Raw genomic sequence first — 27,461 nt, forward strand, 5'->3', positions numbered from 1 at the left:
CTTTTTGCCTTTTTTTTTGATCAGGATGATAGAAACAGTTTATTAATTCTTACAAGGAATTATTTCTTAAAAAAAAGTAACATAGGAAAGGTAATGATTAATCCATTCTGTAAGAAAAAAAGAAGAAATCTGATTGCAAACTTACTGGCATTATCTAACCAGTATAAATAGAAGTGCACTTAGAGAAGGCATAGAATGACAAACCCATGATGAATTGTTAGGGCATGTTGAGTTGGTTCTGTCAATGCCTGCAGTCAGATGATTTCACTGGCTGTACAAGATGAAATCTCATATTTCAATGTTTAAGTAAAAGTGTCAAAGTTCAGCTGGAGCAGGGACGAATACAGAACAAATTCTGTGTGTATTTGTAACTAGGGCACCAGAGCAATAGAGGAAGCCAAAATGAGCCGGAAAAACAAAAGGAGTTTAAAGGAGAAATTTTCCTTGAAGAACAGCCTGGTTAAAGAAGCCCTCTCAGAGTTCCTGGGAACTTTTATACTGATAGTAAGTGTCAGCTGCTTTCTTTTCTTCCTACTAATCTAATGTTGGACAGTGCTTGTGAGGGGACATGTACATTTTCCTTGTACTGTGCCAGCAGCGAGGTTACAGCCTGAGCATGCACAGCCTGAACGAATTGCTCCTCTGATGGTAAGTTTGTAATTCCCTTCTTCACCCCATGTAATTATCATTGCCTATAAAAACCAGATTGTTTTATGTACTACAATTGTCTGATTGGCATTAGATTTCATCTACGAGTGGAATTTCAGTGAAGGAGTAAACTCTGAACAATCCAGAGAAGCACAATGAATGTTGTTAATACTTTCCTGTTTTTTAAAATCTCAGCAGTTCATTTTATGCACATATTCTGTTTACATTAACAAACATATTGTACTGCATGTTTAGAAAATTTTAGTTGGGTTGTTTTCCTGTGTAATATAGGAATTTAGCTTTATGATTTGTAGTGAATTTATTTGGAGTTGCATTGCCAAACCTTCAGAGATTGTTTAAGTTTAAAATTTTTTGTTTGTTTTTAACTCCATAACATAAATTACATATATATTGCTTGGTCCTATAGTACTGCTACAACTTAGATAAATCACCTAAATTTCCCATTTTTTTAACCCCAGATTTTTACTTCTTTACCTAATTTCTTGCGCAGTTTTTCTGTGCATTTTGCACTGGGACTGTGACTCACCAGGGGAGAGAGCAGGCTGTGTAGCAGTGCTAGAAGTCAAGCAACTAGACTATTTATGCCAAACTTTCTTTCTTTCCTTCTCCTTTTTGTCTGGACAAAGTCTTGCTTATTGCTAAATATTTCATCATAGTGAAAAAGGAAAAAAAAGTAGCAGGCACAGTACTGTCATAGGTTTTATAACTGTAACTATATTAGCTAAATTTCAAGTAAGTCATCTAAAAATTCCAGTAGCTCATAAAATACTGGAAATTATGGTCTTTACTACAGTTCAGCCAACTGAAGTGCACCGGCACTAAAATAACATTATTCTCAAATTTAATACCATCCATAAGACGTTATTACAGTAAGGAGCACATTTAGAAGCAAGGAGCACAGAGCACTTTACAAACATTAATGAATTAAATGTCACAACACCCTGGTAAGGAGGGGAAATGTCATTATCTTAATTTTGTATATTAGCAAACCTGATTACAGGAGCCTGCACAGGAAGCCTGTGGCAGAACTCTGAATATAACCCACATCACCTGACTTCCAGTACTCTGCGCTCGCCACAAGATCCTCCCCCTCCTTCCATTAATAAAATTAGGCAAGAGAAGAAAACATATTAAAGTGCAGATTAGACAGCAAATGCTATTATTTAATATTATGCTGCACAAGGCTAGAAAGGAAATGCAAACCCAGATCCTATTTCCTAGTATATTCACCATATGAGTGTAGTAGAAAATGGTAGAAAGTGTAGAAAGCTACAAAATTGTTGTTGACAATCTGAGTTTCTCATTTCTCTTACCCTTTCTAGTTCCAGTCTTGGTTTGAAGAAGAAAGAGCCTCACCTGGATTAAACTGCAGTTATCTCAGTGCTTTCATACCTCAGCTTATGTTTAGACTGCACAAGTTAGCAGCAGTACCAAGTGTTTATTGTGAAGAAACACTGCCTTTTCTGCTGTTGTCTTAAGCTGCACAGGGGGAGTTTAGGTTACACATCAGGAAGAAATTCTTCAATGAAAGAGTGATTGGGCACTAGAATCACCTGCCCAGGGAGGTGGTGGAGTCACCATCCCTGCAGGTGTCTAAAAAAAGACTGCACATGGTACTCAGTGCCATGGTTTAGTTGTTGATGTGTTGGTAGTTGATAGGTTAGACTTGATGATCTCAAAGGTCTTTTACAATCTCGTTTGTTCAGTGATTCTATTTATTGCTGTTGCTTTAAAACTGTCAGCTAGTATTCACCTAAAGCACAGATAAATATTAAACCCTTAATTTAAATTGGAGCTAATGAAAGAGGCATCCTGGTGAATCAGAGGACAGAAATCCTTGGCAAACAGCATGTACGCAGAAGTTCTAGTACTAGGATAGTGTAAGAACTGTGTGTGAAAGCTGTTACAAAGGAGAGGAGAGTTCACGGCCTACAGCACAGTTGAATCATGTCTGTGCTGAAAGCCACCTCAGGTTGCTGTGATGGGGTTTAGAAACTGTGGAGAGCACCTGTGCCAGGGAGCAAGGCTGAGCCAGCATTTCTGTTAGCCACAGGCTCTGTCTGGAAGCCAATGCTAACTGACCACACCCAAATCTGGGACTCACTGCTGGGAGTTAGCCAGGTGAAATTCTGTCCCTCCAAATCAGCTATTTCTAAATTTTCTAGAGAATAACATCAGAGGCCACGTACTAGTAGGAGCCTAAGCTACCATCTTTGGTAACTCTCAGTTTTGCAACGTTGTTTTCCAAACAGGAAATCTAGAAAGTGGAATAACTCACCAGAGAAAAACCCAGCCTTCACCTCAGGGTGTGGCCTGCAATGTCGGACAGATTTCACACAACAAGCCTTGAGAAAGGCACTGGGCACAGAGTTTGGATAAAATCTTCTGGTCAGCCCTACTTAGCATGCTGCACTTTGCCTTGCAGCATGGACTCAGAGCACGTAGACAAAACTCTTTCCAGGTGAAAATTAAGTAGAAGGTGAGCTCCAGAATCACAGGAAATGTGCTGACCATCAACGGATGCTCAGTCCAGTGAATCAGACTGGAGATGCTCCATATAATTCCTCCTGAGAGATCCACAGGTTCTCAGGTGCTTACATTATACAACTTGATAACACAGCCCATGTGAGCCATGCTCTCTGCTTAGCAAAGCACCCAATTTTTGTAAGAAACATGAAACTCCAGGAGCCTGGAAGCATCCTGAGCTGGGAGAACACCTGCCTGTTTGCACCATGGTGGCTGAGAGCCCAGCCTTAGACAGTCTCAGCCTTCTTCAGCTGGAACTGGCTCCAAGGTCTCCCTTGAGGAAGAGCTCTCTGGCGAGCTTTTAGTTCTCAATCATGTTTCCTGGGTCAGTACATTTCCTCTTGGGACTTCTGTGAGTTAATCTGGGGGACAACACCTGTGTGCTAGCACAAAAGAGTCAGGAAGCCATGCTGCCGCAGATAGATGGTTTATGTGGCTTTTAGTGAGTCTGCATGGAACTCACCTATCCAACTGCCTCTCTGCTTTTAATCATGCTCCTCTCCATACTTCCTCTTTGGAACTTGACTGCATTGCTCTCAACCAAAATGGGATTTTCTCTGACTTATGCCATTAAGTATATCTGAATTGAAACAGTTCCAAAAGGAGATGCCAAATAGGCCATGTGGCTTCCTTTAGCAGCTACTGCTCACCTAACACAGTTTCTATTTCATTTTCACTCTCAAGAGCATCTTACTGAACAGAGTTTCCCAGAAAGGAGCTGCACAGGAGCCAGGATCTCCAGAGGCCAGAGCAGCATTGACTTCCTTGCTGAGACAAAACACAGGCTTCCATTTAGCATATAAATACAAGAGGGAAGTATACATGCTCCTAATAGATAGTTTTATATATCTATTCCTATAATCCTGGTCTCCAGCTGGAGGTGGGGAGCCTCTTGCAACTCCCATTGAAGCAAATGTTTGTGTGTGCTTAGAGGATTCAAGACACAAGCATGAACTGAATACATGACAGCCCTGAAATAGCTCAGCTAATGAGGAAGGCTATTTATCATCAAAATGTTTTAGTTTTGTTTTCATATTCTGACCACTTCATTATTCAAGTTATTGCTCCTGCTCTGTTGCAGAGTTGAGTTGCTTCAGAAAAGTCTTCAAGATTGGCATTACACAGATTTGCTCAGTCCATAAGATTAAAATTTAAACCAATTTTCTATATCTACTTTTTGTAGTCCTACATTCCAGTGCACGTTAATTACAATACTGCAGGGTAACATATATCCCTTATTCTAAACATGCATTAGAATTCTCACTACATGATGTTATTACATGACAGCAAACATAGCTTTTGATCCTTTGCTCCTTAAATAAGTGTTTAACATTTAACACAAAACCACTGCTTAGACATTTTAAACAAAGATAAATTCCCAAGTCCTAAATTTTTGTGCAATGGAGAATTTTTTTTTTGTATAGGATGAAATTACAGCAAGTTTTGTCTAAGGTAAAAAATTAAATATCAGCACTTTCTAACAGCTGCCTTGTTTGCCATCAGTAGTGAATTTCCTGGAATACATAACCTTGCAAAATTAGCTCTTAGTGGACTTAAGTTTGTCAAAGCTAGATAAGAGGGTATTAAAACTTATTTATAATTGGTATTTTGATTTGTCACTCAGCTTTTAAAATATTACACAATGCTACAAATACCATGAGCCCTAGCAGTGTTTGCACTTTGAAGAGCAGCTCTTATGTCAGAGATTCATACATCTGGGTCTCTAGCAGCAAAAATATAGTACAACCAAAAAATAATAAATGCCATCATTAATCTAATGTTATATAGTTGCATATACTTGATGGCATTACATTTTGCTAATGATTCTGGTGAAGACATACAAACTCCATTTAATACAAACTGTATTAAATCAGCATTGCAAACAGAAGACAAAGTGGTAACAAAGACCCTTAGTTGTACTGAGGTTAAGGAGGTGTTCTTGCATACTGTTGCTATTTTCATCATCTTATTATTACCAGCTTTTTTTTCTAGACAGCCTTTCTTTTTTAGAAGTCATTCTTTAATTCAGCTGAATATTAAGCAGTGTGAAAAATTTGAAAGGAAGGTTAGCTAATTATTCTTTTACCCCAGAATATTTATGACGGCAAAACATTCTGAAAAACCAGGGGAATCTTTTGTTTTCCATCCAAACTTAGGCTTCCCAGTATATGACATTTCAAACTTTTAGGTGACTCAGATGTTGTGTTACATGAAAACTTTGAAGAAAATTATCTTCATTTCTGCAATGTCAGCCCCAGCACATAACACTCACTGTTTAAGGTTTCAGTAAGCTGAACTTAATTTCCCAAAACCTTTTTCTGTGGATACCCTTCTCCCCAGAAAGTTTCATCTATAGGGCTGAAGCATAGGCACCTCTGCCTGAGACTTATAGCAGACTTGCATCTTTCCAACATTCAACTGTGAGTGCAAAACTTGAATTTATGTTTTACAGACACAAATTTACAAGGTGTTTTTTCAAAAGTTTCACCAAATAAAAGAAAGGTAATAAAAGTAATAACTTTTTAAAGCTGTCATAAACAGTTGGAGAACAGAATAAAAGACAATAAATGTAGTTTGTGCTATGCAGTGAGTTTATATCTTTGTGATCTCAACAGTTCAGTAAACCATTCTAGTTGCAAGTGAATTCTAGGGAGCTCTCCAATTCATGGTCCAGTTTAAAGGCAAATGTGACTCAGTTCCTCTAACCCATTCCTCACACGTTTCTTTACTATTAAAAGCATTCATCTTCCTCTCTTTTTTTTTCCAACAGCAAACAGCTTTGCTTTTAATTACTCCTAAGCACATACCTCTAACCATGAGGGCCCAGCAGAGATCCACCCCACTGCTTCTGCAGCCAAAGGAAGGAGTAAAAGAAAAGGAACATGTACCCTTTACACTCCAGGGACAGGATAGAAATCCTCCTTTCTCAGAGTCTGCAATGCCCACTCTTGCACACTTTCTCAATGCTACAGAACACAGAGTTGGTGCAGAGACTAAATATATTTTAGGAGTTTAGAAAGATTTAAAGCTTTTCACTTGGGGTAGGAAGCAAAGCATCATAGCTCAAGAACAATTGAATAAGGTGGGAGGGAAGCAGCACCTGAACAGATTCTTTTTCTCTTCAAGGCTGCTAGGTAAGATGTTGTTCCTTTGCCTGGCCTTTTCTTTCTAGCCCTGATACAACAGGCAGTGGTTCACTCCTGAAAGTTTGTGTCTGAATATTACATTTCATTTTCTTTCCTGAATTTCTAAAAATTAGTAAGAAAATAAAAACAGTCTTCAGTAAAGAAACTGACTCAAACCAGTTGCCCTCTATAATTCAGGAAAGAAAAGCATTTAGCATTTCAGGATTGAGTGTGCAATATTAATCATAACAAAATATGAGAAAATGCAGACTTCTGCATTCTCTCTAGGTGATTTCAAACTTTTATTTGTCTCTTATTTCATATGCAAAAGCAATAATAAAATTTAAAAGCATCAGTTTATATAACACAGCATAGTCTGTCCCTCAATATTTTCACTATTTTTTTCCCCACAAAGCAATTTGAACCTTATACTTATATGTTTTTAAAACTTTATATACACAAATCATCCAAAGTTTTATTAAATTTACAATCATGTCTCCAAGTAGTAATGTCTCTTTCTGTCACTAGAAAATGGTTTCAAAATGGCAATAATTTTAAGGCTTATGTCTATACTATTTAATTCACTAAATGTAAGGGCTTGGGGGTTCTTTCACCCCTTATTTATGAGATAGCAAGTCTGAAAAAGAATTAAAATCCATCTGAACCCAAGAGGATATTGGTTGTTTCCCAGAAAAACATCAGGAGAACAGATACAGTGAATTTTTATTGCTCTAAACTTGATTAAATCATAACATACAGAAATCCTCCCCACCTCACCAAAACATTTCATTAATGATAAAATAAGAGCTGTGACTAGTAAGCTTGACTCGTAAGCTGTATTTTTTATCTCACCTTTAAAAGTTTAAATACTCTCTGATTTAACAAAATATAGCAAATATTAAACATTAAATTGGATGAAGACTGGTCTTTCCTGAAATGGGTTTTCCTGTAACTTGAATTCTTGCAGAGCTAATGCCCTGAATTTTAGAAAATCTAACATGTCTCTGTTTTTGTTGCTTTTACCATTACTGTCCCTGGTGAAAGAATACTTCAGAACCCATTCTGAATTAAGATCCTATGTGATACACAGCAAAAATACATCTCTATGTGGAAAAAGTTTCTAATATTATAAAACATCTTATTATGAAATTCAATAGGTAAATTCTTAAGCAGACTTGCTTTGTAAATGAAGGGATGGAAATGAAAGTGAGTTCTAAAACACACTCCCTTAGGAAGATACGACCAAATAACCACACCTCAAACTGAAAAGCTTATTTACTACTTTTATAAGTAGCTAATCCTATTTGGAAATATTAATGTTGGGTAGGGGAACTGCACAAGACTACAGTACACCATGAAGAATGCTGTGAAGTTTTCACAGGCACAGATCCCTACCTGCAAATACAGCCACTATTTTTCTAGCATTTCATGATTGAAAGTGAGCAGTTTATGATTAATTTTTTTTTGTACCTGCTGACTGTATTCCTTATAACACATTGAATTCCTGAACTCATGCACAGCATCATGAGCTGTGCAGCCACTGAGGCCACACTGTGCCTGCAGGGACACCTGTGGAACCCCCTGCAGGTGTGTCACCACAGCTGGAGCCGGGGATGAACAGAGTCCAGCACAGCTCATTCCCTCCACACTGCTCAAAACTCAGCTGCCTCTTTAATGTGACAGTCAGAGGGTCTGCCTATAAATGCACACCACTCCTAGGACTGGGTGATAAGAAGGGGGCTTTTTTATGTAAGCATTCTTTAAGATGTCTAAAACTTTACTGGCCATGTAGAAAAATAGATTCCCTAAAATTTTGGTTTCAGATCTTGCAGAAAGCCTATTAACACTGAAAAATACTATTAAAAACATTTGGAGAAATCCTGAAAATAGTAAGATGGAGGCAAAATGATCTTTAGTCTCTCTGATGTGGGACACAAAGTCCTGCAAGCTTCCAGACAGTAACAGGACCTTAGACTCATTGAAGGCCAGTTGTTTTCCTTTCCTAACATTAGCCTTGTTATCCAAGACAAAGAGAATGATCTAATGGCCTATGAAGCAAGTTTTTTTTTTGGTAGAGAAGGTTCAGACAGCTATTCCACACCCAAGCATGTTCTTCAGGGCAGTAATGATTTTATGAACAAAAAAAAAGTCAGTGCTGAAAGTACTCCAGTAATTTTAAGCAGATCAGGCTATAGACAACTGCTAAGAGGAAAATCTGGCAACATAAGATAGACAAGATAAAGAGATCTGGCTGTAATCTATGTAAATTAAACTCCCATTTACTCCATGCGCTTCAATCAATGAGTGATGTGGGTGCAACTGATGGCTGAGCTTGGCCTAAAATCTTAGAATATTTAATTACAACTCAGTGATCTAGATGGTCTTAACTCAAACAAAGACTTCCAAGGTATTACATTGCTGTTTGTGTAATTACATGATTGGGTGATAGTTTCCAGTTGCACCAACCTAACTACAGTAGGTATGAGGCAACTTTTCTCTCTCCTTTTTAAAAGGTCAGCAAATGGAGAGAGTATTACAGTGCCACAGCTCAGACCTGCAGGCTCAGCTCCAGTTTTCCCATCCCTGGATGGGCACACACTGACTGTGCCTGCAGCAGCATTTAGTCATTGTACATGAGCAGGTCCCCTGAATGCAGCCGTGTTGCAGCTGGCTCACGTGTTTTCTCTGTAGTAGAGAGACTGGTTAGCACAGAAATGGAGCATCTGTGGTTGTGTATTTCCCTAAGATGTGCAGAGTAGGAGCTACAATGCAAGAGGACTGCACAGCTGTTCTGTGTGGCTCTCCTCAGTTCTGGTGATAAAGGAAGGGAAGCCACAGTCTCCTTCTGTTATTTCCTTCTCTTTTCTTGTGAATTTGTAGTTGATATACATAGATGTTGCTATCTCCTATCACCATCTCCTCTACCCCTGTTCTCTTTTTCATCATCCTTACAGAAAGAGAGAATGTTTTCAAAAGAATGGCCTTTGAGTCTGCAAAACTTTGCCTGTGCCATTTCAGAACACAAGTGCACACTCTACTTGTAGATTAAGCTGGTTGCCTGTATTCAACTTGCATCCCAGTATGTGCAGGGGCCCAGAGCAGCCTACTGAGCTTGCTCTTCATCTGAGTCATATCTTCCCCAAAATCTTGCTTGGTGCAGTTTCTGGAATACTCCCTTTAAGAAATCTGGAAAGTGATGACTAGAGTATGTTAATTCCACCTCCTGTACATTCTTATGAATTCCAGCATACCCATTCTTTCCATATTAAACATAAAAACACACTAGGAATTGTCTCATATGAAGTTTAAAAAAAGATGCCATTTCAGCTGTGACCAACCCCACTGTGTTTTATTGTTTTATTTCAGTTTGCTGTCTGTCTGTGCATTTGTGCTGATCACGTGCAGTGCAGGTGAAAGCAGGGCTAACGCAGGCGTGCCTCATCTCTTGCACAGCAGCTGACTGGAGCCTGCACTGTGTCCTGGAGCTTTTAATTACAGTCCAATAAACTGTGGCTATCTAACACCACCCCACCCTTACATAACCCAAGCTGCAACACTCTGGCACCAGTGAGTGTTTTGTTTGCTTACATGATTATGACCTCAGGCAAGAGCTGCACCTGGGCATATGACACAGTCTTGGGGCACTTAGAAATGCCGTCTGCATCCAAAAGCTGGCTAAGAGAATCATTTCATGGAGAGCTTTTCTGTCACATTTTGGCATTAGCTAAAACCCTTGGGGAAATAATGGAAACAAAAGGATGATTTTCCTGTTTAAATTGCATCTATTAGAGCAGGACTTGCTTGTTAAACCTTGATCACCAAATCATTTTGGTACAGTCTATTTCTAAGGCAAGACAGATTTTCCCATTACTTTGCAGTTTCTGAATTCAGTTGCCTTGCAACTGAAAATAAGCAATAAGGTTGCTCAACATATATCTACTCACGTCCTAGAAACTGTATGAGTCACATCACTTAGCGCTGCAGAGAAGCAAAAATTTTCAGACTACAGAAATTATTTGAGAGCTTCCATTGGCTCCTTGTGCAGCAAAGCACATAGGCATATATATTTAAAAAGCAGATTTTCAAAGACATAGAAATGGATCAGCTAGTCTATCTCTAACTACAAGGTTTTTGTCCCTTTGAATATCTTTCCTGTCATCTTTAATAGACTCTAAATATATGCTTGAAGGTAAGCAGAGGCTTTTGAACTGAATAAACATCATCTTAAGCAAATATTTAAACCTGTTACTGAACTTGATTCTGAGGAGAACCAACAAAAATCCCAAACTAGTTTAAATCCATTTAGAATTCTTCAATGTGGATTATTTAGACATCTCTACTTCAGTTAATTGTTCAAGCTGCAGAGTCAGTGAAATATTTTGCCAGAACAATATATTATATAAAGTCAGCATAACAATAACACACAATGTAAATACCAGAAAGTTGTCTCAATCCCTATTTTCAGCACTAAACATTAAAATATTTTTGAACTATCTTTCATAACTTTTACAGTAAATTTTTCATCACTTATCACATCAGTCTGGAACTGAGAACTTACCTCAGAGAATTAATTTTACTTTCAGATGCAGAGTTTTGTTGAAGGGGCAGTGCAATCTTGTTGGGCTTCAAGTTCTGATGAGTATCCCCTCACTGTGTCTGAGAACAGTTTTCTGTGTGGGGAGAGGTCCTTATTAGCAGACATTCTTCCCTGTGACAGAGATGAGAAAAATAAAAAGCAAAAGTGTGCTGCAGCAAAGGCACACATGACAAATTCTAGCACTGTTTCAGTACTCAACAGCATTTGCAGCCATACCAGGAGAGCAGAAGTCACAAGCAGTAACATTTGACAGACACAGATGTGATTTGACACCTGTCTTTCCAAACACAGGCTCTGGGCTGTGGGTGTGTGGGCCAGGCCGTGCTGAGCCGCGGAGTGCATGGAGGGCCCATGACAGTGTCGGTGGGTTTTGCCATGGCAGTCACCATAGCAGTGTACGTGTCCGGGGGCATTTCTGGTAAGTCACTTTTCTTCTATAGCATTTATTGCTACAGTGCTAAGGCTCCCTTGTTAAAGGGCTTCCACTTCATGGTATAAACAATCATAAGTTAGCAACAGTAAGCACCATTACAGCAGAATCCACACCAGGGTTTTGCAAGAAAATCTTGTGTGTTCTTATTTCCTTCTATTCTTTGTGTTTGAAAAAATATCCCACCAAATTCTGATCTCAACTACACTGTGAAAACCTTGGCAGACGTCTGGCTTTTAAGGAAAGTGTTCTATGCAAACCAGAAATCTGCTTGGTGTTGCTTTGAAAATCCCGTCAATAGAGATGACCCTGGGCAGAACAGGCACTGTGTTAAAAGAAATAACCACAAAGAGCAATCCAGCAGTCAGCAGACAAAATGGTGGCCAGCTACACAGAAAGCAGAATGACCCTCTAATGGGTATAATGAACAGGATTCACCTTACAGAGTGCAATTTATTTCTTCATGTCCTATGACAGGCAATAGCAAGTCTGCTCCTGATTATCACAGAAGCACCAGATCATAGAAAGCAGAAACATCAGAAAGATTCAGAACCAGAGATATATTCAATGACACTGTCAGTATCCTTTCCCCCTTATTTCTGCTTTAACACTTGCTCAAGCTGATTGGTCAGGAATCTCTCTTTAGCTGGGGCTAAGTTAGCTGGGGTAACTAACCAGTGTCCACAGGTGCCATATTGGAGGCTGCCTTGTCTCCTTGTTCCACCATTCAATTTGGCCAAACTAAGATTGGAAACATTAGTATAAATGCTTTTAACAATTGCAGTCTTCCTTTAAAATAGAAAATTATGGGTTGTAAGAACAATGCTAAGCACGAAAATACACAATACTTTATTTTGTATGCAGAGTTTATATTGGCCTTTAAAGCACATGGTGCCCTTGTACTCCAGGTCTCATAAAGGCATTTCTTACCCTTCATAAGAGGGTCAAGTTGGTCTGGACAAATTTCTCTAGGTGTAATTAGGACATTAGAAATAGTTGCTGTAACAGAAATTACAATGGCCATTTCTCTTCTCTTTACAAATTCTTTTACAGAGGCATCATGCAGAAGGTTTCCATTAGAAAGTCTCACATTAGAAAGTGCTCCAGGTTCTACAAAACAGGCAGTCTTGTCACTGTCATTGACACAAACCAGAACTGTTCCTTAATATCACACAAAATTAATTCAGCAGCACATTCCTATTATCTGAACAACCTTTAACTACAGTTCTTGGTTTACATGGAGGCAGCTAAACTCATCTAATGCAGATTCATGAAAACAAACCTGTGAAGACCTGTCCTACATTTGCACCTTTAAGGGATATTCATCTCCATCATTATGTAGAAAATTAGAGTTCAATCCCAGCAGGGCAGAGCAGTTGCAGATGTTGCAGTATTGTGCTTCCTGTGCTTTTCCCACGACAAAGGATTCTGCAGGCAGTGCATTTTCTCTGTGAAAAAATAGGAACAGATATTTCAACAGGCTGTTATTATCCAACACACAATTACTAGTGGACACTTCAGAATGCAAGTTCCTAGATAGAATTTTTTTGCAATTTCTGTGGCTCTTGAGTCAAATTCTCATGTTTAGGTACTGCTAAAATATTTTTCATCAGTTCTTTATGTAATTCTAAATTAACGCTAACAATATATATTGTCTGCATGCTTAGTGAATTTCAGCTTTTTATTTAGGAAAATTCCCCTTTTTAATTTTCCTCAATATCTAGATAATTTCCCCTATTTTATCCAACTTAGCATTTCAGAGTGATGACTGTAATCACTGCAACCACAAAAGAAGGAGGAACACAGTGTCCAAAGTGAACTTTTTGTTTTAAACCAGTGGCACAGAAACCAAGTATCTTGTAACTCCCCTATGTCAGCATGAGAGCCTTCAATTAGACTTTACCTTTCCATATTAAATGTTAATTAGGCCTCTGTAATATTACTATAACTTGTCCTGGCCATCATAGTCACCCTGTATTATATACAGGTGGGGAAATAAAATCAGGTGTTGAAAGAAAGGAAAATTATTAATTCCAGCCAGAGTGAGGAACAAAAGACAACAATTAATCAAAATTCCCATGAAGGGCTGTTAAATTAGGTGCCATCTATCTATTTGCTCTGTGCTGAAGAATTTGAAACACAGTGAGGAATTCAGCTTTTAATTCAAGACTGGCACTATTAGGTCAGCATTTGGAAATGCTACAAAGAAGGTTTTATCCAGCTTTTTATCTGTGTTTGTCAGTTCATTATGTATCAAAGGTGCCTGGATTTCATAAGATAATGACTCACTGACCTGAAGTGCAAACAAACACAAACTGTACACAGAAGCCCTTTCTCCATCACTAATCTTTGATAGATAAAGGACATGCTCTTTCAGTTATTTTACCAAAGACAAAGGCCACTTTTTTTTCCCTGATATTCTTACAGACCAAAATGAGACCTTATCTGGAAGATAAGCAAAGGCTCCTATGTCTTTACAAAATTTGGGGCTTTATTACAAAGAAGTACCTATTCATTTATTTGGCAATTTGTGTTTCTTAAGTAGCAACCATGTATCTGTAAGCAATGAAATTTTCCAAGAGCATATAACACCTTTTTTGTTGACTAAAGATGTTGAGGGAAGAGACCCTATGACATAATAAATATATTTTAGAAACTAAAATTGTCATGAAGAATTCCAATGTTACTGAAATCTTTTTTCATGCATAAGTTCAGATGTAGCTACTCCTGAATTAAAAAAGGAAGGAAGTTTCACAGGAAACTGAACTTTGTTTCAGCACAGCTACTTTATCAGTTTCCTTATCATGGACCTTTCTGGAAAGCAGAAGAACCAGATAGAAACACAGTGAAGGACTATGCACTGCTGTCCTCAGGTGCCATCCAGGCACAGCTCACCAACAGCCAACATGAAACTGGACAGCCCTAACATTATTTAATTTTGTCTTATGAAAACTGAGTTCCTAAGTAACCCCAGGTTGTAGACGGGGACACAAACATGACTTAAATCCAGGGCACTCCACAACTGTCTCAAGGTACAAGCTCAAGCCAGTAATAGTCTTTATCCTAATATGTGCTTGGGATACTAAAGGAATGTTTTTCTGCCCCAGTTCTCCCCTGAAAATAAAGTCAAAGGCCTCGAGGAGAGGAAATATGTGCAGAATAAGGGACCCTCCCATCCCAGCCTATGGGGCAGGTTACTGTTTTTCTAGAAAAGTTCTCTATAAGTTACATACTGCAGGACAGCAGTCTGATAAAGAGCACAGTCCACATGCATCAAGAGTAAGGATGGATTTTAGTGGCTCTTCCTCCTCTGATTTAATCCAACTTGTTTCAGTTTAATTGCAATCACCATTTAACTGCAAAATAACATCTAGAAAACCATGTACTGCTCTGGTGTTCAAAAGTGCCCACATTTTTACAAATCCTTCACCTATTCTCATGTATCTGAGTCATCCACATGACTTAATTTTTGATTTATTTTTCAGGTGGTCACATAAACCCAGCTGTTTCATTAGCCATGTGCGTGACTGGAAGATTAAAATGGACCAAATTACCAATTTACATATTAGCACAATTCCTGGGAGCATTCGTTGGAGCAGCGGCTGTCTTTGGGATTTATTACAGTGAGTACACCTTAGACATGTTCACAGGACAAACTAGAGGTCAGGCAGTCTCTAAGGCCCCAATTTTTCAATGAATGTCAGGCAGGCAGAGGACTCTTGTTCACACAGGGCTAATGGCAGGAATGAAGCTAAAGCTACAAAAAGAAGAACGGAAAGAGCATAAAGAGTTTGAAGGGAAAAACAAAGGCTTGAACATTCCAGGTACCCTACAAATTTACTGAAACACTTAATACTCCAGGAAATGTTCTGATATTTAGAAAAATTATTCATGGGAAATCAGATACTCTGAGATCATGTATTTCTCAGTAAGGATTTTAAATTACTTAATAGCCAGGATATAGGGCTATCCATCTTCCAGGCAAATTAGAAACATTAAAGACCTGCTACAAGTGCCTGTAGGCAAGAATCACCAGCATTGTTCATTGAGGGTACAGGATATGAGATCAAGTCCCTCCTGACCAAAGCTCAGACCACCCTTGAGAGGTGACTCTCCAAGACAATGAACTCCAGGTACAGTGATAAACAGATCATATTTGAAAGGGGAAAAGAAAAACTTCCCCCTATCCTTGAGGTACAGGGGGTTTTTACACAGTGTGCCAGCAAAGGAAAAAACAGTCAGTTGGATCACTTGTGCTTTAACCCCCTGCTCCAAAACTCTGCTTCCACTGGCCCAGCCCATCTCCTCCAACATCTCTCTCCTGTGGGCACTATGTCTGCAGACCAGGCTGGGTCTAGGTGCAGCAGGAAGGACAAAAATGGAAATGCTCCTTGCATGTCAGCTCAGTGCTCAGTATCCACAGTAATCCCAAAGAGGAAAATCTTTAGGAACAGTGAGAACTGTTTTGGGAAAAGTTGTTTACTTTTTTTAAGGTTAGTGTTAGAATTTGGACACTGGAATGCTAGAACAGGATTTTCATCTGAATCAGTTCTCTTCAAGCCTGACAGTGAGAATTATGGCTGTGGCCATGATGCAGCAGTGTCAACAGGTACTTAGGGTTGACAGGGGAGAAACTGTGCTCTGCCACAAGGGCAGCAGTAGGGAAGGGAGCCAAAGTAGGAAGCTTAGGTCTAGGTTAGGGACATATTCCTCATATTCAGGAGTGCTGGATTTTCTCATATCCCTATCTCTGCTCAAGTCCTCCTCTTGCCCCAATTAATTTCCAAATCTCTTCTGTAGTTTTTACTTCCTACAACTTGTAGGAATTTCATACTCTTTGAGGTGCACTGAAAAGTAGTCACTGGTAGAAAAACAGACATAGGAGATCATCCCTTTTTTCCCCCCCTAATAGTTAAATGCCACAGAATTATCTGACACTTCAAATGAGAGCCTGGTCTAAGCAAACAACTGAAATTCTCTGCACTCATGTTGTGGCTTTAAGCAAAGCTAGAATAAACAGAAAAAAGGAGAAATAGATTTATCTTCTAGGTTCAGGAGGGGCTTATCACCCTCACCACAACTTCCATAGGAGATGGGGAGCTATTTCTTTATTCACAAATATCATCTCATCACCAGATCCACTAATAAAATAATGGATTAGAGTTTGTTACTCATGTCTGTTTATGAAGATTTGAGTATCCATTTAATATCTTCCTAATTCTAAAACTGCACCATTGTCAAATGGAATAGCAGTCATTCCTGCTGGCTGGGAATCCACAACTGCACAATCAGGATGCTGTGCATTTCTTGGGTCATCAGAAAAAATGTAGCACATCTTGCAGATAACACATCTGTACTCAGAATCAGAAAATGCTCCTTGGCACTGAGCTTGGAGCTATGAGCAGGGGAAAACCGGCTCCATTTGGAAATCTGTGGTACATGAAACAAGTACTTCAAGGCACAGGAGGAGAAATGAGACAGGAGGGTATGAGGAGTACATCACCTCAAATCCAAGAATGGGGCTCCTAGGAAAAAGCCATGAGAGAATCACCTAATGGTTTGGGTTGGAAGGGACCTTAGATCAGTTTCAGTTGATAATGTGAAGTGCACAGACCTATCACATAGATTCCAGTCCTAGAAAACCTAGAAAAGTTCATGGAGAAGTGCAAGCAGTTGCTGTTTTTTTTCTACAGATGCCTTTATGGAGTACAGCAATGGAAAACTTGAAGTCACAGGACCAAATGCAACAGCACAGATCTTTGCAACATATCCAGCTCCCTATCTGTCCCTTGTAAATGGATTTGCAGATCAGGTAAGTGCACTTGCTATCTTAATTCTACAAATTAAATGTAAAAAAACCTGTAAGCCAAGCAGTAAAAAAACACATAGATCTAAAAAGTGTGCCAAACCTCACCATTTCAGCCAGATATTCCCTTGTACAACAGAATGAGAATGCAATGCTGTTTGCAGGGGGTTACATTTTAGTAATATTTTACAAGCAAAATAATTCCAAGTTGTTCTTTCTCATACATCATCTTAATTGTTTCACTCAAAATGTCTTTAAAGCAATATATGTAAGAGGTTTTGCTCAGCATAAATCAATGTTTCTCCATAAATCTCAGCAGTCATGGCCACTTGCATCAAAATCCAGCCCATTTTGTGGACCTATTATTCCTTAAATAATGCTTAAGCAGACAGTTTAACATACCCTGAACAACTGAGTTTTCTGCCTCCACAAGCCTCCTCTCTAACCTTCTTTTTTACAGATAGATTTGTAATATTTATTTTTCAAATGAATTAATCTGAAAAATCCTCAACTTCATTTCTAAGCTTTGTCCTTTAATTCCACTTGCGCAACAGCAAAAAATGAAGTTTCATATCTTTTACATATTCCTAATCAACTTACCCACCTTCTTCAGGAATACATGAAATAAATACTGAATGAGTAAGGTATGAAAAACAAGAGATGGCCTGAACACAGAAATTCATTACGTAAAAGATTGTGCAATCTGGCTTCAAAAAAATCTAAACATTGTTTTGAAGTTTTGTAAGAAAGACAGTTCTGATCTTTGGATCAGTCAACAGATTTTTCCCTATGATATTTTTTACCCATGCATGCTTCAAAACAAGCTTAAAAGCAGATGAAAACCAAATAATTTTTAAATCCCTCAAACTTAAGCGTCTTCAAATCAGTATAGAAATTGAATGTTTTGACATCACTGAAGCTTTTGTCTGTTTTCCTATCAAGTTAATTATTAGCAAAATCAACATTGACAAAACATTTTATTTAAGCAGAGCTGTACTTGCATTGAAGTAATTCCAAGAAAATTTCCTTCATCAGCTCAATTAGCATATGTAGTACAGAGTTCATGGTACAGTTATACATGCAACCCTAATTTTAGCTGCTCAGTTTTGACTTGACAGATTTCACTTTTTCTTCTGATGTTTTACAACACCTGGATAAAGAGGTGCTTATCTAGTCTAAATTTTCAGCATAAACTACAGTCACATAAAACACTTCTATATCAATGAAACTGTTTGCATTGCTATAGTAGCAGAACTACCAAAAATTGAGTCAATAAAAGTGTAAAATTGACAGGAAAAAAGTGGAAACAAACATTAGACCTCACACAGGAAATGCCTTTTAAATCCTCTTGTTGTTGCAGACTTTTTTTCCAAATTTCCTCAGCACATTTCTTGTCTTTGTCTTTCAGCTCAGATATCAAAACTTCTCATTACTGTGAAGTAGAAAAGCACTGAGTTCCAAATTTTGCTATTGTATATAGTGGGATAAAACTAAATACCAGCTCTAAGCCACTCCAATCCACAAAGCTGCCATAGCCCCTCTCTTTTCATTATTGGAAAGAATCTACATGTATTTATTCAATATTCTTTTCTTTGCCTTGGTCAGGTGATGTCAACAGCTGTTCTTCTTCTGGCTATATTTGCTATTTTTGACACCAAAAATATCAGTGTTCCTAAGGGCCTGGAGCCAATTGCAGTAGGACTTCTTATAATTGTTCTTACTTGCTCCTTGGGAATGAACAGTGGCTGTGCCATGAACCCAGCCAGGGATCTTGGCCCAAGGCTCTTCACAGCCGTTGCAGGATGGGGGATGGAAGTATTCACGTAAGTATGCCTGGAGATGAAGTCAGATGCTCCTGGCTAAAAATGTTTCTAGGAAAGTAAGATCCTGATTCAACATGGTACCAAGTCATACTTTATATACATACAGGTAATTCTTTGCATACCAGAAGCAGCTATTCATGCACTTTAAGCCAGATATCCTCTAGGAACGGGGCTTTAAAAAGGATTTCCTGCTCCTAGGGCAAATCAAACATGCATAATCTCTAATATCAATCATTGTTTCAAGAAGACCTTTCCCAAAATATTAGAGCTTCTAAGAGGTCACTGAAAATATGAGTGCTTTCTTCTTCTGTCCTGCAGCTTTCAGGGGGGGAAAAAGTCAGGAGAGAATTAAGTGGAAATATTTATTGGGTGCTGTAAAAAACAGAGACATATCAGATTGATTTAGCCTATGATTACCTCTGAGTTACTGCAGAAATATACAGCAATCTAAAAGCCTCACTTCCTGACTGGGAGTGAAGGAGTGAATGGAAAAGCTCCCTTCATTTTCCCACATTTCAGAGCCCTCTCCAATCCCCATGTGCACACACACACACTCTTGGCTGGCCCAATGCACAGCTAATTAGCTGCACATCAAATCCACATCTTACACGTAGCCAGGGTAAGAGGCACTCTGGGGTATCTAAGCAAGAGTAATCTGTCACCAGGAAGCAGATCTTTTGGTTTATTTTTGTATTGTTTGTTTTCCCAGTTATTTACAAGTAGGAATCCCCAGTAGTACTGTAGGCCACTGGAGAGCTCTGGTTAGCAGAGATTTTATTTTAGTAAGAAATAAAAGAAGCACAAATAATCTCTATTTATTCAGTATGATTTCTATTTACACAAATCATGTACCTTATTTGAGGAAAGCTGTAGCAAAGCTTTTCTCATACAAAAAAAAAGCCATGCATGGCATAGCTGAAACAGGCACACAGCACAGAGCCAAGGCTGGATGTAGCCCAGCTCTGGTGAGAGATCAGCTCATTGGTCTGGCTACAGCCAAACTTTTCCTCCCCAGTAGCTCTTACCACTGCACCATGGCACTGCATTTTTTTAAAAACAAGGACACACAGAGCAACATCCCACATTCAGGATTCTCCTCTCTCACACCTGTGTAATCACAAGTAGTTGTTGGCTGTGGTATCAGCCATGGTGTCAGTCTATAATTGGTAATGTATTATGAAGTTGGCCATTACATTCCTGAAAGTTGGAAGCTTGATTGTATTGTGATCTAGTCACAGAATACCAGTGACCTCTCCTTCTCTCTGAAAGTATGGTCATATTCATTTACATGAAAACAATGACAAGAAAACTTCACATCTACACCAACATAGACTCTCTCCTAGTGTAGTTTAAGGTTTTATATAAGAGAGGGAATGCAGTTCCACTGGAAAGACCTGGTTAAGAAACTTTAAAATGTGAACATAAAAAATAAGATTCAAAATCTCTGATCCTTGACAGAATAAACTTACAGCAATATAAGTGATGCAAAAAAAAAAAATGAGGAATAAGTCTTCTTCCCTGCCTTCAGTTAAAAGGCTACCACTATAACCAAGTCCAAGTGAATGATACAACAGGAATATGTTCTTATTTATTTACTGCACAGATCCAGGTGAGACTTAGGAAGAACCTGAGCCTTGTTAGGCAGCTGGAAGAGCCACGGGAAAAGCCTGAATGATTGTAGTTAGGATCCTAAATTGCCTGATTGCTCTGCTGTACCTGAGCAACTCAAAGTGATGCAGCAACAGTTGACAAATAAACCTTGGATATCTTCATTTAAATGGAATTCACAACCTTGAGACAGGTGTTTAAGCTCTGCAGTAAAGACATGTCCAGGAACAGGGAGCTGAGCATGAAACCTCCACAGAGACATGAGGGGAGTGCTGTACAAACCAAGCAGTAGGAAATACTCAGGAGACACTGAATGGGGGAGGATGGAAGCATCTCCCAAGGCAATTGAGTCCATGTCAGTGAATTTTCAAGCATTGCCTACAGAACAGCTGGGGACCACCGGAAACCTTCACTTTGGAATAGATCAGATAAATAATGGCAAGACTTTCTACACTGTTCCCAAGCAAATACTCTAAACATGGATATAATTACCTCACAATAGAGAAAACCCCTCTTTTCCCTTTGAAGGAATACATGCTTGAAGGTATAGTAAATGCTGGTTTTATGATGCTCTCAGGCAGGGAACTGGACTGGAGGGGAGCCCTTCTGCTGGACCATGGAATTGTCCAGATGACAGGACTGCACTTGAGCTGGGATTTTCTAAATGCTTCTTTTAGTACATTTTGCACAAAGACACCTAAAGGAGCATTTCCCCCAAAGCCAAGCCCGAAGACACAAGCTGTGGTGTGGTTTCCCTAGCCCATGCAAATAGCTTGTTTTGGTTAAAGGCTCCCCTCAGAAAACCAGGAGTCTTCCCTAAGCATACGCTTAATATGCTAGTAAACTTTAGAAAAGTTTGGGGAGCAAAGTATTGTCTGTAGTGAGAAAACAGCCAGAGCGTTGATTCCAAACACCAGACTGGATTTTGACAAGCAAAACCGAGCCTGAAACCGCAATAAGAGAGAGAGGTGGGGCTCTCCAGAGCAGTATTTGGTGGCGGCATTCGAAGGCAGCCCGGGCTAGCCCAGCGTGGTTCGGCGCGGTAACGCTGACACCTCGTGGCCGCCGGCACCGGGGACACGGCGGCAGCGCCGAGCTGAACTGCACCGCGGGAAGGGCCAGGAGGCCAGTCTCCTGTCTGCACCGGCATTTGGGTGCCAAAGCGGCTCTGAAACATTTAGCATTCTTCCCGGGGTGCAGCCCTGCAGCCTGGATTACCTCACGAATTCCCTTTCCTGGGGTGCAGCCCTGCAGCCCGCATTACCTCACGAACAGCGGTATCTCCCTTTCCCGCAGCAGCTGGGTAGTGAAAGGTGGGCCCAAGTTGCCAATCCCTGTAGCTTAGACACTGTCCTTTCCCGGGAATTCCCGCAGCCAAGCTCAGCTCTGCGGCCAGGCCCCTCCTGCCTCCTCCCCACACACGCAGCACCTGCCGATGGCAGAGGCGGCGCTGGGTGCCCTCCTAAAGAAAAGCTGTGTGGGCACAGCCAGAGGCTGAGGGCACTGAGGGGCCTTTGGCCATCTGTGCTTGTCACAGCGAGTTCCTGCTCCTGTGCCAATGGCAGAGCACTGAGTGCCACAGAAACCCCTGCTCGGCTGGGTCCGGACTGACCTCACTGCAGCTCTGGCAGCAGCCTCTCTCTTCAAAGGCTTCACAGCCAGCATCAGCACAGGCTGTCCCGCACACAGCTGACTGCAGACACAGACCGTGATCTGGAGAAGGTCACCCAGGAGCTGACAAGGCCAGTTCATGGCACAGGCTGAGAGAACCCTGCCAAGAAACACCTTCACTACACACCCCCGTATAAACACATCACGCAGAAGAATACGTGCAAGTACTTGATAAAGCTTTTGTTCTGCTGATTAATTCAATAAAACATTAGTCCATGCTTGTTCCAGAAATTCAAGTGCTCAACAACCCTCCATGATTCAAAAACAAACAGATTTATAAACTCAGTAAAGCAACATCAGAAGTTACTTTATATCCTCAGGGCAAAACAGAAATAATTCCAAAGGTAAAACATACACATGCAAGACATTTCTGAACAAGGAGTAATAGCATAATCAACAGGGCAACAATATTCTCCCAGTTCTATTCTTGCATTGTGACAAAGACAAGTTCACTTCTGCATAAAGCTCTACAACTGATTGCTGAATAATTATCCTGAGAGTTTAAAAGTTCCCCTGCAGCTTCCTGTAAAGTTCCTCTTGCAGATTAATTTGTCCCTTTGTATTTCTGGGAGAAAAAAAAATTCTCTATTTTCAATATGCATGAAATTGAGGTAGCTGGATTTTTATTGGAGACTCACATAGTCAATTAATACAGCATGTTATCAAATCAAAACATCTTAATGCATCAGTACAGTTAAGAGACACTGTGCTGACATAGATACTCAGTTATTTACTGTCTGAAAGTGGACCTCTAGGAAAAGGAGAGCAATTCTGCCAGCCCAATATTCCTGCATTAAAAGTTTGTTATTTATTGTTTTATACAGTTCAGTGATGGAAGTCTTACTTTAAATACACCTGTAAAACTACACATATAAAATGAAATCTTAGTAATTGTGCAAATGTAAACATTTCAGTGGAATCAGCATGCTGGACTTTCTTAGTGAAAACAAAATTTCTAAGATAAAGTTTTAGGTGTATAAAACTTCTAAGCATTTATTTGCCTCTTGCAAGGACACCAGATTTTAAACATAGAGATAAGATACTACATCATGAAATATAAATCTTGACCACTCCAGTCAAGGATAATAAGCTCTAAAGTCACTCTATTTTATTACATTGCTTAAGGTAAATTTACTCAAAATTCAGTTTAATTTTTTACATTTGGCAAGAGGAAGATGGTATAATACTATTTCAGGTGTGAACTTGGCTTATTTCATGTAGATGAAATAAGCCACTTTTGTAACATCCTGAAAACCTATTCACAAGCATCTGGGGACAGCACAAGTGAAGATTGCTGGACAATAAATACGTGCCCTTTCACTTCCCTGATAGTCAGTGAAACGTGCTTTTCACAAGGCAGAAATCAACCTCTGGCCCCAAATAGACGTGCAGTAAAAAGGCCTTATTTTCTAAAATACAGCAAGTACAACACACAGACCAACCTGTCTGGTGCTTGTTATTTAGCATTTCAATCAGAACCAGCCTGGGTAGGGTGGGTGTCACCCATTTACAGAAACATGAGACAAAATAGAAATGTCTACAGTATAGCAAGTGGCACACCACTGGATGTCTTCAGTGACTAATTCACAGAAAGGTGTTCACCAGAGTAACAAATAACACTAATTCTTGTTCTTTGTGTCTTACAGGGCTGGTAATAATTGGTGGTGGGTTCCTGTAGTTGCACCTCTGCTGGGAGGTGTACTTGGAGCAATGACCTATATCATTTTTATTGAAATTCATCACTCAGATCATCAGCCAGGAGAAGAAAATGATGTGCACACTAAATATGAATTGACCAATATGGCATAAGAAGAGAAGAATTTTCTGTCATTGTGTTGTGCAGTTTTTATGCAAATGGTTGTTTGGACCACTGTATGAAATCCATTTGTCACAATTAGAAATTCACCTTTCAAAACAGACATTCTGTACAGAAGTTCACAACTGAAGTCTTTCCGTGAAACATTGGGCTGATCATATTCAAAACTGGTATCTTGAGTATGGAAAGGCTAAATTGTCCTTTCCATATGGCTTTTAGGTCAAGTTATCCTAGATACAATTGTGGTGAGATGATGCACTGGTCTGTTACTTCAACTCATATGATCTTAATCATGCTGTCTAATGAACTGAAAATAGTTGAGATTGATAAAAAACTGCATGCATAGCTAGTTAATGAGTTCAGTGCTGAATTAATGTGCAAGAGCATCACTCACTTCTTAAGAGAGTGGCTTGTCTAAACATTTAAAACAATTCTGAAATTGGCTAAATGCCAATTGAAAGTTTTAAATAACTTTACTAAAGTTTATGGAGCCACTACTGATCAGCTAGAAACCAACTCCTCAGTGATTAGGTTTAGTAATTCACAATATGATCACAAAAGATAAAAACTGCTTGTTGTAAGATCAGCACCAAAGAGACAAAGGGTAACTTCTGCACAGGGTCTTCATAGCATTAATGCTTAGTTATTTTTAGATTATTTACTTGGCCTTTATGCTACCCAATATTAAAAGCCTTATGTAGAATACTAATCTGCATCTCTTCCGCTGTGCTTTCTGGATACAATTCATTCCTGTGGAGATGGCCCAGCAAGGGGCTGATGCTGTGCAGAGGTCAGCACAAAGCCTAGGTCTGTATAAGCTTTAAAGTGTCCTGCTGCTGCTGGTTTATATAGGTGGATTTCATCTGCATTGTGGGACCAATTTTTAATGTGGGAGCACTAATTAAAATTAGAACCTGGTCTCAGAGCTAGTCCTAAATCTGAATTCCCCAAGGAAGGTCAGATCCACATCAGAGCTCTGATGTGTGGTTATCTCTCACTAAAGAGAAACTGTTGCACATATACCCCTTCCTAAATATCCAGCCTTGAAAATGAAATTATTTCTGCTTAATCACTGTGAATTGAATGTATTCAGTTAAAGCAAAGTTTATTTCTATTATGTATACATCTGTCCATGCTTGGTGGTGGTGATCATGAATAAACAGACAACTGATTCAGCAATGCTCCTGAGCTACTTTCATGGCTAAACTTCAGAGCACCATTCAATTCACTCATTTCAGGGTGCTCTTCCCTTTGGATTCCTAGAACTCTGTTCTCTCAAATTCCACACCGCATTTCTGATTTCACCTCTGCAGTGAGGAGCCCTCTGTGCTGCCACTAACAGGCTGTGCACTTCCGTGCAGTATGTGCAGAAGATGTTACAAAATACCATGGTCAGAACCTGCCTCAGCATTTGGAGCAATCAGGCCTTTGTCACTGCTTGTCTTGATCCCACTCCCTGGGATGCAATGCCAAATTCATGGCAGCAAAAGGAACAAAAATAGCACATGAAGCAAAGCTCTGCTTGCTGCAGCTCCAAGTCAGATCTTGCAGCATACTTGGGGGACTATAATTCAAATTTTAATCATGTTTTTAAGAAAACTTACATACTGTAATGAACTCAGGCTGCCCAGAGACATATCAGCCCTTTGCAAAATGCTCATTTAATTCAGTCTCTCTGTTGTGGGTTAAATTCTGCCATATCCATGCACATTTGATCCATGCATCCTTGTATCACTGGCTAGAGAGTCTTAGGAACAAGAAGGGAGAGCTTACAGAAACAGTTCTCAGTCTGAGCAGAGAAGAATCTAAAATACAATGTGAAAATTAGTCCTAATTTTAAACCTTTTCTTGGTAGCAGAGACAAGCTAGATCCTCTGTCCTGTGTATTAATAAACTGCACCACATAAAGCAGGATGGGGTGCAAATGCAGTTGCAGACTGATCCTTTGGTTTACCCCTCCCCTGCAGTGAGTGCTCTCTCTCCCCCCTTGGCCACCCCTGCGCAGGAGCACTCCCAGGTGGCTCCTCTGTCTGCAGAGGGATTACAGAGGTACAGTCAGTCTGAGGGCTGCCCTCAGCTCTCAGTGGTGTCAGCCCTTCCCCTGACACCAACATCTAACATGAAATATCTGTGCAGAAAATGAACAGCTAATTAACTAGAAGCAACCAATTTCATCCAAAATGGTAGGGGCAGGTTATCACTTGTGTTAGGATTTCGCATAGTCAGTAGGCTCCATATGCATCACTATATTGCCTCTTCAATCCACCATGGAAAACATGGGAAAAGGAGAATACAGGTCAGGAATGAGAAAAGGACAGTTTATTTATCCAGCCTGCTCAGGGACTAGCCCACACTTGCTGTATTCCTGTGCATTGGCCAAGGTACATAAAGTTGTTCATTTTCTCAAAATCCTTTTGATCACAACATGTTCTGTCTAGAAAACATAATACCTTGTTTCTCCTACTCATGTCATTCCTATGCACAGAATTTCTGTCTGAGTGACATTTACTTGCCTTGAAGTTATTAACATGAAAATCTTAAGCAGTGACACATAGCATGCTAGCATAACAATGTCTTAAATATGCTCTCAAATTATTGTCAATTCTGTGCTTGCTTAAAGAATTTAATTTTTAATTAATCATTCAATATTTTGTAAATTCTTTGGGTACACATGGTATTAATATCACAATTCATCCTGGATTCACAAAAGCCAAAATTTCATTCAGTAACAAGATGTTATAGACCTGTCTGTGATTGAAAATTTAAATTTCAACGAATTAATTCCTGCTTTCAGGACAAGGGCTTCAGCTGATTCTTTACTACAAAAACATAATAATGTAATGGGAACAATAAAATCACCTCATTCCATAAACTTATACAGGCATTAGCTATTTTATAAGAAACAAAACAGTATTTTGACTTTGCATGAACTATGCAATTTCCTAATATCAACTGATATTCAGTGGTCACACATTAAACTAATAATAACAGTTAGCAACATTTTTTTCTAGCTGAAAGATATTTTGATTAATGAATTAATAGTAATCAGTCTTGATTTTAATGTTGAAAAAAAATTAATTTCAGGGTATTGTTCAACTTTCATTTTGGGTTTGTTTTTTTTGGGAGCAATGTGTTTGCTCTTTAGAGCTAAACTGAGAACTGGAGTAATTTGGAAAGCTGCAAATAGTACTGAGTTAAAAGTTGGCTACTGCATGTTGTTTTATTGAAGTCAGTGAAATTATTCACAATGGGTGGCAATACAGGCAAGGATAAGTGATCAGAGAACTGAGCACAGAGTATAGCAGAAACTGCATTTTCTTGGAGTTTTGTCTGTGGATCTGGATGTTCAAATATTGTGGTTCAAAATAAATATAGTCAATTCCTAATAAA

At 39.3% G+C, this 27,461-nt stretch overlaps 1 protein-coding gene across 2 annotated transcripts; it reads left to right on the forward strand.

Moving 5' to 3' along the window:
• The first annotated feature begins 185 nt into the window (after positions 1-185).
• Positions 186-27,461, forward strand: AQP9 (aquaporin 9). Of its 2 annotated transcripts, none has more exons than XM_059482100.1 (6): positions 186-504; positions 11,209-11,335; positions 14,833-14,970; positions 17,041-17,159; positions 18,759-18,976; positions 23,902-27,461. In XM_059482100.1, exons 1-6 carry the CDS (start codon positions 403-405, stop codon positions 24,062-24,064), a joined length of 867 nt encoding a protein of 288 aa, XP_059338083.1. In that variant the 5' UTR covers positions 186-402; the 3' UTR covers positions 24,065-27,461. The 2 variants fall into 2 exon arrangements, with proteins under 2 accessions (XP_059338083.1, XP_059338084.1); XM_059482101.1 differs by lacking the exon at positions 186-504 and adding an exon at positions 544-648.

This window comes from Ammospiza nelsoni, chromosome 14 (genome assembly GCF_027579445.1).
Source record: "Ammospiza nelsoni isolate bAmmNel1 chromosome 14, bAmmNel1.pri, whole genome shotgun sequence".
NCBI classification, from domain to species: domain Eukaryota; kingdom Metazoa; phylum Chordata; class Aves; order Passeriformes; family Passerellidae; genus Ammospiza; species Ammospiza nelsoni.